The following is a 13,042-nucleotide window of genomic DNA, read 5'->3' on the forward strand; positions in this document are numbered from 1 at the left end:
TCTCAAGCAAATCCCGGGACGTCATTCTCCCATTGTACTTGGCCTTGGTGAGGCGGCAGCTGGAGTACTGCGTCCAGTTTTGAGCTCCACAATTCAAAAAGGATGTGGAGAAGCTTGAGAGGATGCAGAGGAGAGCCATGCACATGATCAGAGGTCAGGAAAACAGCCCCTATGATGACAGGCTGAGAGCCATGGGACTCTTCAGCCTGGAAAAGCATAGGCTCAGGGATGATCTGGTGGCCACCTATAAGTTTACTGGGGTGCTCATCAGGATCTGGAGGAATGTCTGTTCACCAGAGGGCCCCAAGGGAAGACAAGATTGAACAGTCACAAACTCTGCCGTGACCGATTCAGGCCGAACATAAGAAAGAACTTCTTTACTGTCTGAGCCCCCAAGGTTTGGAATAGACTACCGCTGGAGGCAGTTCAAGCACCCACTTTGAACACCTTCAAGACACACTTGGATGCTTATCTTGCTGGGATCCTATGATCCCTGCTGACTTCCTGACCCTGGGGCAGGGGGCTGGACTCAATGATCCTCCAGGGTCGCTTCCAGCCCAAAAGTCTATGAAATATGAAATATATGAAAGTCAGAGGCAACACCAGGGAAGGAAAGGACTGTGAGATGAACGTGAAAGAAGAGAAGAGGATGCTCTTCAAGGTGAACAGGGGATGGAACCAAGCAGCATGAACCTCTTTTCACTGGCAGTATGGAAGTGCCCCAGATCAGTGATCCCTGAGAACTGTTTTCCACTGTACAAGAGGACTACATTACAAACCTTCCTGTTAGAAGCAAACCAACCTGTAATAGATGGAAGAAAAGAAGGTCATACTCAAAATACAGTGACCCAGAGGTGCACAGAAACTATAAGGCAAAGAAAGGCCTGAATAAATAGGGACTTAACTAGACAATCAGTAGGAAAATAGGTGAGCACGTGCCTTTATGCTGGTTTTGAATCAACAGAAATGTTCATTTACTCCTAAAATGTGAAGGTCTAATGTTTACAGTAAAGTCACTCCAATGCTGTCAGACTCCATAACAGGCAGCCCAGCCTACACTGACTGGCCTACCAGGGTACACCATGCTGGTTACATCTGTACCCCTTTTATTGGCTAAGAAAGATACTGCAGCCCCTATTAAGACCATCTGGTTAATGGTCCACAGACTTTTCAACAGACTGGCCTCACAAAGCTACTTGCTTTAGGAAAATTAAGAAGCTAATCAGCAAGCTAATCAGCAGAAAATATGAGGTGAACTTTAAACTGCATTCACTTGGAAAGATTAAAGGACAGGGAAATTCTACTTGCATCTAAATTCAAGTAAAGTCTGGTTATAATAAGCGATTATTTGATGCTTGGGAACATATGGACTCATACCTCTCAATATAATCTCTATCTCTATACACATATATGCAATTTAGCAACTCCACAGAAAGCACTAGTCATGGAGACCTCACATGGAAGACAAATGTAGTAAGACCCCACTGTCAAGGTATGCCCTTCACCTTTATTCCTTCCCCTATTTATAAAACTCTTAGCAAGACATGAGAGCTAATGGGAAAATTGAGGGCAACCAGCTGGAAAATACAGAGTATAAAAGCACTGTAGTGCAGTGATGATGTCTTATTGTACCTCACCCATCCTTTAACATCTGTGCCAGAGGGTATATAATATTTGGATAGGTTTAGTCTTGCAACCCTGTACAAAAACTGCAGTACAGCAGATGGATCTGCTCTCAATAGGATTAATTCTTCTTAGCCCCTGCATTTAAGAAATCCTGATTCTTTGTTTCAGCATACACACCCCCCCCCAATTAAATACCTAAAATGCAAGTTGCAACTACTTTAGAAGACTTATATAAGGATATATTTTAGCTTCTATTCCAAAAATTCCAAACTAGGAATCCAGTAAGAAATAAACTCACAAAAATGTGTTGGGAAGGCAATACAATGCAAGCATTACCTGCCTAAGATACAGAGGAGTATATACTTACAGAGAAGTATATTTTTTTTTACTGCCATTCCAGAAAAATTAATCACTAAATTTAATTAAAAAAACAACAAACAAAAGGTTTCCTTGGTTTCCTCAGACACCATGGATCATATAGAATTTGTTGCATTATAGCTCTTCTCAGAAATCTCAGAATAGGGTTTGGTCCTTCAGAATTACTAATATGGTAAGGTGTGTGGTAAAAACCAGTCTGACGCAACACCTCTGGAAAGAATATTCTTTAAGGATCCTTCAACAATAACAGCAAGATCAGATTAACATGTCTGTGAACTGTACCTTCAAAATCTGGAAACGAACTAAAATTCCCTACCTATCTAGCAACTATTTCCAACATTCTAGACTTCTTGTATGCTACAGGAGAGCAGAATAAACTGAATTACCTAAACCAGCCATTCAGAGTCATAACTGCCTGAACAAATCAGTCAAAAATACAGTCTTCAAGATTGTATCTACGTAGATATCATCAACAACACTAACGTTATATTGGAACAGACTGGGAAGACATCCAGAAACATGTCTGAAATCCAGTTGCAACAACTTAGAACAATTGGGTAGATATTACGAGTGGGAAACAACACTAAAATAGGGAAAAGCATCCAAAAATATGGTAAATAACATTTTAACAGGAAAATACTTGGCCAGGAACCCTCCAATGTGCATCAACACCACTGCAACAACACAGGAGAAGACTCTAGTGAGAAGTAATAATATTTTAATTTTTTTTTCTAGTAATTAGCAAAAATTCAGACAAACCCAACCTTTGCTGAAAAGGATGTGACCAAGAGGAGCATCAAAAACTCTCTTAAACTCTTCTTTCAAATATATTGCACAAATATACATATAATTTAGAACAGGTTTGCCTGCTGTTATGATAAAAAGTCAACATATTATACTGTGGAAGATACTTCCTTAGATATACAAAACAGTAAAAATAAATAATTATTAAAAATGTTAGTAGTAGGAAGGAAATGTCTTCAACCAACTCTGACTTTCTGAAGCGGGGGAAACTTTATGAATTACAATTTCACTAACTACAATGTGAGATTGTAAGCAGCATCCAAATTTGGCTTATGACTTCCAAAACTGTCTCTAAAGAAAACTCTTCTACTTCACTTACCCCAATTACTAGGGAAATCGGATACTACTAACTCTGTTGCCAAAGAATTAGAATCTTATAAGAAAAACACAGATACTACTCTCCTGTCAAAAAACCTCTCATCCACACAAACGCTCAAAAGAGAATCAGAGAAAAGGAAATTCTCCCATGGCCCCTCTCTACCTTTTCCATTTCTCTTCACAGACACAGAGTGACAAGAGGGGCAGTACATGGTAATTACCATGGTTGCTAGGTTTACAACAACGTCACAGGCACTGTATGGTGCCTACAAAAAGTGCCTGGACTTTGACTTACTATGGAGTTTCTCATAGGAGAACTTCTACTATGACAGCATACATTAAAGATTTCCAGTGGGCAGTTTTATATACACTTCTCTTGAACTATTAGATCATGAAGTCCACAACTGAAAGTTGTGAACACTTTAGGTCAAGAATTACTTAAAATATTTCAAGTCAAAGCAGGAATTAACTTCTGTATTATGCACCATGTCTTAATTTCCACTGACAAATAGTTAATTGAATGGTTGTTAGTAGCTATGAGAACTTCCTACTGTGTTTTTTTAATATTTGAACATTTATAAATGTAGGTGAGAACTTTGCTTTTTCAACAGTTTCATGGTGACTTTATTAAATTCTAAAGAAAATATAATTTGAAAAATTGTCTGCTTATCAGAATATTAATATACAGTATCTTCTCATATGCTTACTGTGATTATTTCACAATTTCCTCTTTTATAATGAAAATCTACATATAGAAATTAAAATTAAATACGAATAACACCATGTACAATCAAGTTAGAGGAATTGGTAGGTATAACCTCAAAAATGTTTGGCATAAACAGCCTCCCAGTTTGTATCTCATCAAATATGAACTCATCAATATGTATAATGATACAGTTTATTCTGAATACTCTATAATGGGATTACTGTTCATACATCCAAAGAATGACATTTTAATTTATATCCTCATGTAATGCTCAATAAAAAGAATTATTCACACTGGTAAACATGTCAGGATATGAAAGGCTGTGCCTATTATTAATATAGGTTCAGTTATCGTCTATATACCCTAAAAAATGTATCATGTAGATTATGTTATTTTATCTGTAAATTACAATTCAATTTTCAAAATTAAAGTTCAATTTTTGCAACAAAGTTGGTAGAGGATCATCTGACTCTGAGGAGAAAGGATGGCTTTGTGATTAAGACTGTGGACTAGGATTCCACAGATTTCCATATGGTGTCCATTCTGACACTGACATTCAGTGCGACTACATACAAGTCACTTGTAGCCAGATCCAAAAAGGTATTCAGGCACCCATCTCCTGCTTAGACACCTACATTTTATTGACTCCATAATCTGTGTGTGTCAATTCCCTACCTGCAATATGGGAATAATCTTTCAGGGATCCTCTAAGGATAAATTTAGTATAGTCTAACCCAGATAAAACCAGCACGCATGGGAGTGAGAAAAGCCTGCAATATTAAGTGGAGCTGACCATATCCAGAGTTGCCAGACCAAAGGGCATTTACTTATACTCTTATCTCTTCACAAAGGGCAGTGCCATGGCTCTGAATTAAGAGAAGTCAGAATTTGTCCTTACTCCTTTTTTGGATTTTCTGTGAGATTGTACAACATCCAACCATAATGCTTATTTATTATTTATTTTGAGGAATGGAGTCAAATTCATAACTATCCATCCCCTTCCAAGGCAGCATACCTGTGCTTCTCCCACAATCATAACCTTCTATAATTTTGTTGCTTGAGAGCTTCTTAAGTGCAGCCAGAAAGCTACAATGTATAGTATGTACAATTAAATTGAGATAACTCACACTTGTGGCACTAAAGCCCTCAGCGAGGCCCACATAGACTGCAGCAGTATCTTAAATTCCTGGCAAACCTAGCTTACATTGACAAAAACAACTGAAATTTTTGCTGTTATGTATCTTTACACATATTTCTTCAACAAGGCAACCTTAGCCAGAAACTGTCTACTAACTGCTTTGATCTTAAAAACTTTATTCAATAATTGGAACATCAAGCAGTAAATTTACCCAGAGTTAAAGTATAGAGAGAAAATAAATGGAGGATGGAGGATTTTTGCATTTTTATATATATATATGGAAGCCAAACATTAATAATGAAAGCTGTGACAATCAGTGGAGCGTGATATAAAGAGAAGTGAAATTACCTGGGTGTGTCTGTAATAATTGTGGTCAAGATACTACAGTGATGAGCTCCAAATTAAAAACTTCTAACAGTTTCATTAAGCAGCTCTAGCATAGCCATGCTGTGAAAAAGGAACTTGACATTTGCCAGCAGGGAAGAGAAGGAATTATTCTGATGTTAGGGATGTATCCTGTGTGGATCCTATTAGCTCAGGTTACAAGCCTATGAAAAATACTTATTTGCATATACTTGGAAAAGACTTAGTAATAATACTTAGCTCTCATAATTTTACAAAAATGAGGTAAGCATGGGGAGGCTGAGTGGCATGTTTAAAGTCACCTAGCAGAAAAGAAATGGGAACAGAGTCTCAGCCCAATAGTCTATGAACTAAGGTCAACTTACACATTACAGGTATTACACAATTCACTGGTCCATTGTGCAAACTTTGGCTAAATACAGACAGTCAAACAGCCTGAGGCTGAATCAATTCAATCTTTGCAGGTTAATCTAAGCTGTGTAAACTGAATCAATAACCAGATGAACAGACATTCACTTTCGATTCTGGAAATGCAGCCGCATGCCTGCAGTCGCCCAGGCCATAAGCAGGGGTTCACTAGAGCACACCACCCTGTTTGGCTGGAGCAGACAGCTTGGGCCAAGGCTAGCACTCCCACCCTGCAGGAAGGGGTTTGTGGAGGAGGTGTAAAGCATCCTGGGATGCTGGGATCTGGGCCAGAAGTTCAATAAACTGATTTAATATAAATCAGTTAAGTCTGATACTACACCCATCTAAGTTTATTTTAAACTAGTTTCAGCCATTTTGAACGTGGTTTACATGCACTGAACTTCTGTTCTGTTACAGATATGAACTGGTTTCCGATCACTTATACCAGTTTGTGTGTAATTTCTGTCCCTTGCCCATGAGACCAGCTACATGGGCAAAGTACTTTCACAAAATAAAAAGATCCAAACAACTATAAAGTGAGACCTCAAAAATATATTAACTTTATAGCTGATTGCTATGAAGCTTTAATTTGCACATTTAGCAGGGTCTCCCCTGCAGCTGACAGCCTCTCAGCCACAAGGGTGCACCCTACCCAGCCGGGGTTGTGAGTCCCACAACTGCTTGCAACTCAGCTCCAGCAGCTGTGGATTCTAGGTGCCAGCAGCACCTCTCAGCTGCTGGGACTCAGAGTCCACAGCTGCAGATGCTGGGTCCCCGCTGTGGTGATCCTTCTGCTCTAGGCATTTCATATATGAAATGGGTGGGTGAAGCACCCCTGTGGCTAGGAGCTCATCAACTGGGGTGCATGGGGCTCCCAGCTACAAAAACTTGCTTCTTGCTGGTATAGGAAGAGACTGGGACTGGGTTCCCCTAAGTGCTTTGCACATCATGTCCCTCACGAAGCTACCTAATACATTTAATATCAGGGCTGAAATGGCTGAACAGGTTTTTTTTCTACTCCTGCCAGCAGCTGAAGGCTGTTATAGTGCTGGACACTAGACAGAAGAGCAGTCACTCCTATGTTTTCAGTGGTCCCTATGCTGGTAACCAGGCAGCAAACAGGAGGAGTAAGCAGCCTGGCTTAAATGCAGATCAGTGATAAACGGGGAATAGATAGCTCAGGAGAGGTGGAAATAGCACAGAAAGGCAGAGATGGGCAAGAGCCTAGAGTGAGGGATGCCAAGTAGTGTTCCCAAGTCTCATGAGAAAAGAAAGCGGCATTGCCTTTAAAAACAAGCCCAAAACAAACCCAACCCATTTCAAAGATTGAGGGTGCTTATCAAAAAAATTAAAGTGACTTTAATCGTCCACCCTGTCCAAATTCGTGGAAGACAAAATTATGGGGTGCAGCCAACACCCTGGAGAGGAGGAACCAGATCCAGGCCAACCTAGACAGGCTGGGGAAGTGGGCAGAGAGCAACAGAAAGCAATTCAATAAGGACAAGTGCAAGGTGCTGCATCTAGGGAGGAAGAACTGCCATCATACCTACAGGCTGGGGGGCCACCTTCTCAGCTGCACTGAGGCAGAAAAAGATCTTGGAGTCACTGTTGATTCCAGAATGAACATGAGTTGCCAATGTGATGAAGCAGTTGGCAGAGCCAATTGCACTTTGTCATGAAAATGTAGGTGCTTCACAATCAGGTCCAGGGAAGTGATTCTCCCCCTCTATGCAGCACTGGTCAGACCACAGCTGGAGTACTGTGTCCAGTTCTGGACACCGCAGTTCAAGTGGGATGTGGACAACCTGGAGAGGGTCCAAAGAAGAGCCACTCACCTGATTAGAGGCCTGGAGGAAAGGCCCTACAAGTAAAAGCTAAGGGACCTTAACCTCTTCAGCCTCTCCAAGAGAAGGCTGAGAGAGGACCTTGTGGCAGCGTACAAATTCGTAAGGGAAGAGCAACATGAAGTAGGTGACAATCTGTTCCCCAGGGCACCCCCTGGAACGACAAGGAACAATGGCCATAAGCTACTAGAGAGAAGGTTTAGGCTGGACATTAGGAAAAAAGTTCTTCACGGTCAGGGTTGCCAGAATCTGGAATGGGCTCCCAAGGGAGGTGGTGCTCACGCTATCCTTGGGGGTCTTCAAGAGGAGACTGGATAGGCACCTGGGTGGGATCACATGACCCCAGGGTTGGTGACTCTTTTCTTGCCTGCCAGGTGCAAGGGATCAGACTAGATGGCCCACTGAGGTTCCTTTCGACTCTATGAATCTAAAAAAAACAAACAAGCCCAATTCCAAATAGCTGAAGCTCACTAGAGCAGCAGCTGGCAATGTTTTCTGGTGACGAGCTGGAATGGCCCAGCTTAGGTCTGAGACAGGCCAGTACTAGAACCAGCCTGCTACTGCTTCTCCTTACCTATCTCGCAGCTGTGGCACAGCATGGGCAAAGCTCCCCACTGCTGAACACCAGCTCCACAGGCCAGAGCCAATGGTTCCACAGGCCAGTTGCAGCCAGCAGGCTGTAGAAGTTTATTCTCTGAGGGTAACAGCCTACTTCTACACCTGGCTTAAGCTCCAGTGGCAGAGGTCTATAGAGTGAATCTGAAGTTTCCAAACCATGTGTGATTCCACATGAAGCAATCTGGTTTTTTTTCAGTCTGCTTTAATGAAAACTTAGAAATAACCACACACAAAAAACGGCATTAGAAGAATTTTGACTATGAAGGTTGCAAAGTCAAGCATTGAAAAGCTGGAAAATTCCAGAACAAAAGTTGCCTATACAGCCTTAATTTGTCTGCTGACACATATGAATTATGATGCAGTTTAATTTCAAAATCACATATAGCACTACTTTTCTGGACTTGTTTATGTGGATATTTATATACAACAGATAAATAAATACATCCCAGAATTTTTCTACTCACAATGTAAATTTAAGAATACTTCCCACTTAGAGTCACAGATATCTACCTTATAACTTACACAATTGTAGTCTGTACCCACACTTGCAACATCTAAGTAACAACACCTAACTTAGAGATGGCATTGGTGACACTTTGGAAGTAGACACTTATGTGACTTTTTTCCAGACAGCCCTGAGATTTTGGCTTACCTCTTGCATCACTCATCCAGATAATATTTTAAGATGAAAAGCAGTGAAGATTAGCCAAGTAGAAGTGAAGCAGTATTTTAAAGCAAGTACTTTTTTAAAAGTATGTATTTAGTTTATTTTTGTTATATGAACTCTGTAGTAACATGTGCAATAAACTGCACTCCACCTACATTCCAAAATGTATTAGTCAGCTAGTGGCTACAGCCAAAGGCAAATACCTGAACACTGGTCTAACATGGCAATTCTTGTCATATTGAACACAATAGAGTTTATACGGTGGCACAACATATTTATGAGTATAAATATAAAAAATAACATTATACAAACTGACAAAGCCATGTTGCAGATTTTTACAGAATTTACAGTATATCTGTCAACTTATGCTAAATGACTGTTCTACAATGACAACATTTAGCAGAGTAATTTAGATAAGACAAGATTCTTTTACATGCCGACTTATTGTTAAGTTTGGATAGAACTTAAGACAGTGGGCCACTGAACCTTGACTGGTGGTCTCTAGACATTACCACACTACAAATAATAATGAACCATTTACTATTTAACATATGATTTGCAGTTTTCCCATAACCATATATTTTTATATATACTCCCTTGATACTAAAATCCAGCATCCAGAAGAATACAATATTCCCTGTAAATAATGTCAAGTCTTTTTCTAAGACTTTACCTTGCCAACTCAATGGAAAAAGCAATGGCTAAGAACCAATTACATGCAGCCAGGTAATGGTGGTGAACAGGAAGAGAAAAACTACTATGCTTAAATTGCTGGTTCACATAAAATTTGTTTTGTGTGTTACAAGACAATAAAATCTGTAATTTCATTTTTTGTTAATTCCTACACTTACACTAATTCACAATTTTTAGGATTATAATATTTTCATTTAACAAAGCAAATGCAGGTGATGACCTAACTGTTTGTACTTATGAATAAACCTTCTCTCTCCCCCAATTATTTTTCTCTGTTTTCCCTTTAATTAGTAATTCTTACTTTTTTGAAATCTAGAAAACAGATGTTACACAAAAATAAAATAGAGTGGTATAAACAAAAGATTAATAAAATATGAATTTTAAAAAGGCAATCATGACTTTTCTTGCTTTATAGGTCTTTTTTAATTCAGAAGTCAAGTTTTCCTTTCTATGCAGTTGCTGCATAGGAACCATTAAAAACAGGCATTTCTGAAAACGTTTGTATCAGAAACAATTTTTTATTTTCATATTTTTATCTTAAATTTTAATGCAATTATATTTAGACAGTTTTACATTTTTAATTCTTTTTTTTTACATTACTAAGTAAGAATTTTTTAACGTATGTCAGGAAGCATGCCAGTAATACATAGAAAAAGCAAATATTTATCTCATATACATGTATATCTATAGAGCAAACGGACTGTTTTCTTCAAAACAGGTCTGCGATTGACCATATTACAGAATATGAAAAATAACCCATTAGGATTTATGATGTTATTAAATAATAAATTTTCCCCCTCAAAACAAGGCCATGATGCATCCATGAGAAAATACAACTTTTTAGCTATATATTTAGAATCATAGGAAAGTAGGGCTGGAAGGGCCCTCATAAGGTCATCTACTCCAGCCCCCTCCTCAAAGCAGGCCAACCCTAAACCATCCCAACCAATTGTCTGGCTAATTTGTTCTTGATAACTTCCAAGAATGGAGATTCCAAAGTTTCTCTAGGCAGCCTATTCCAATGGTTGACCACCCCTCATGGTCAGAAAGTTCCTCCTAATCTCCAACCACAATTTCCCCTACTGCAGCTTGAGTCCTTCATTTCTATCCCCTACAGCCACAGAGTAAATCCAATCTCCATCCTCTCTGTAAAAGCCCTTCAGTTATTTGAAGATTTTTATCAAATACCAACTCAGTTTCTTCCCTCCAGACTAAATAACCCTAGTCTGAGTTATTTCAGCCTTTCCTCTTAAGTCTTAATCACTTTTGTTACTCTGTACTGAACTTCTTCCAAACTATCCACATCTTTCTTGAAATGTAGAGCCCAAAACTGGACACAGGACTGCAGGTAAGGCCTCACCAATGCTGAATAGAGCAAAAGAATCACTTCCCTTGATTTGCAAGTGACTTTTAATAATAAAATCCAGTATACTGTTGGGTTTTTTCCAACAAGAGCACACTGTTGGCTCATATTCAGCATATAGTCTACTGTAACCCCTAGGTCATTCTCTATAGTACTGCAGCCTAGCCAATCATTCCCCAGTCTGTATTTGTGTGTGCAATTATTCCACCCCAAGTGCAGGACTGTATTTTGTCCCCGTTAAATCTCATCTGGTTGATTGCAAACTGTTTCTTTAGTCTACTCAAATTTTTCTGGATTGTAGCCCTGCCCTCCAGAGTGCCTCCAACATCACCCAACTTGGTGTTGTCTGCAAATTTGCTAAACATGTACTCAATCCCACCATCCAAACCACTAATGAAGATATTAAATAATATCAGACAGAACAGACTCCTGGGGAACCCCACCTGATACCTCCTCCAATTACGCATTGAGCTATTGATGACTACTTGTCCAACATGATGATCCCACCAATTACATATCCACCTGATACTTCCTCCAACTTTCCTCTAGTCTGTATTTTCTTAGCTTATTAATGAGCATGTTAAGAGACAGTGTCAAAAGTCTTCCTAAAGTCAAGGTGCATCTGCTGCTCTGCCCCCACACAGAGAGCTGGTCACCTTACCACAGAAAGAAAATCAGGTTGGTCAGGCATGAAATCTAAACATATTTCAGGTCATATGACTAATACTAAAAATGTTTAAAGGGAAAACTGCATTCACCCATTCATTGTAAATACTGATATTTTATCTTGAATTCTTAAAAATTAGAAAGTTGTTAGCAATAAAACATATACAAACCTCATCTCCCATTCATCCTTTTTAACAGCTAATTTACAGGGATTTTAATGCAATTTTTAACTTAGTATTTCAAATGTTGACATATTACATACCTTAAAAGTAGAAAGTCCATAAAGTCTTGCAGTATGAACAGTCTCTTGGGAAATATTTGTAATATTAGTTATAAAGTCTTCAAGGTATTTGCAGGCTTGTTCCAAGTGTGTTGTATTTATGATGATTTGAACAAGCTAGAAAAGATAAAAAAGTCCAGTTAAAAGGCCTTTGAATCACCCATTGTGACTTGATTTTTAAAGGGTTACTGCCTTCAGCAAGTGTACTAGTAGACAATTACAGTATTTCAGAGTACAATTGAAAAACTGACAATTTTAAAGTCAGTACAAGAGATACTGCTGTTTGCATGCAATTGATCCAAAAACAGAAAACAAGGATTTCAAATATCTATGCACTAAAAAGAAATTTTATTTAACATTTGAGAGGTTTGTCACCTTTAATAAAAGATAACCATAGCCGAATTAATAACTCTGCAGTAGAAAAATCCTCTGCATTATAAATAATGTCAAGATTGCATGATGAAGCGCTCAGAAATTAGGAAATTTTAAAATTAAGGTCGTTTGTTCCTTTGTGTAGAAAATGCAGTATGATCTTTTTATTTTTTCACACAGTTTGCATTCTTGTTCAACACACACAATGGACAGCACTTGGTGTATGAAACAGCAGTTCAATATTTATTAAGGTCAATGTGCAAACTGCAATGGAAAAAACCCACAGATCTCAGAACTACAGCCCAATTTCTTAGCTGCACTACCACTCTTCACCTTTTCAAGGATCCCTGTTGAGACTTCATGTCACAATACTTTGCAATTGCAGGGGATGAGTCACCAGACTTTTCTACATTCCCCCCGTTTCTCTGTCCAATAAACACACTCAATGAGGAAAGGGTTTGGCAGATGGAGTGTGTGATGGTTTAACAAAATGTTTAACTATAATGTATGGACAAAAAAGGATTCACCTGGTACAAGGAATATTAACTTTTTTTTTATTTCCTGACCTGATTGCTTCACCCATGAAATATTGACAGGAGGCAGACCCTCAAGGAATCCATTTCTAAGCACTTGGAAGAAAAAAAGGTGATCAGGAACGGTCAGCATGGATTCACTAGGGGCAAATCATGTCTGACCAACGTGATTGCCTTCTGTGATGAGGTGACTGGCTCTGTAGATGTGGGGAGACAGGTGGATGTGGTGTACCTTGATTTTAGCAAGGCTTTTGATACCATCCGC

General features: G+C 39.0%; 1 protein-coding gene across 4 annotated transcripts in view; it reads right to left on the reverse strand.

Annotated features, from left to right (window-relative positions):
• EXOC6 (exocyst complex component 6) overlaps positions 1-13,042 on the reverse strand; it is a 207,258-nt gene that overhangs the window by 104,967 nt on the left and 89,249 nt on the right. For all 4 annotated transcript variants that reach the window (XM_019502629.1, XM_019502630.1, XM_019502628.1 and 1 more), the window contains one exon: positions 11,855-11,989. In XM_019502629.1, the coding sequence (XP_019358174.1) occupies positions 11,855-11,989 (135 nt within the window). The remainder of the gene's footprint in view (positions 1-11,854; positions 11,990-13,042) is intronic.

Source organism: Gavialis gangeticus, unplaced genomic scaffold (assembly GCF_001723915.1).
Source record: "Gavialis gangeticus isolate Ggan-Ray unplaced genomic scaffold, GavGan_comp1, whole genome shotgun sequence".
In the NCBI taxonomy this organism is placed as follows: Eukaryota; Metazoa; Chordata; order Crocodylia; family Gavialidae; genus Gavialis; species Gavialis gangeticus.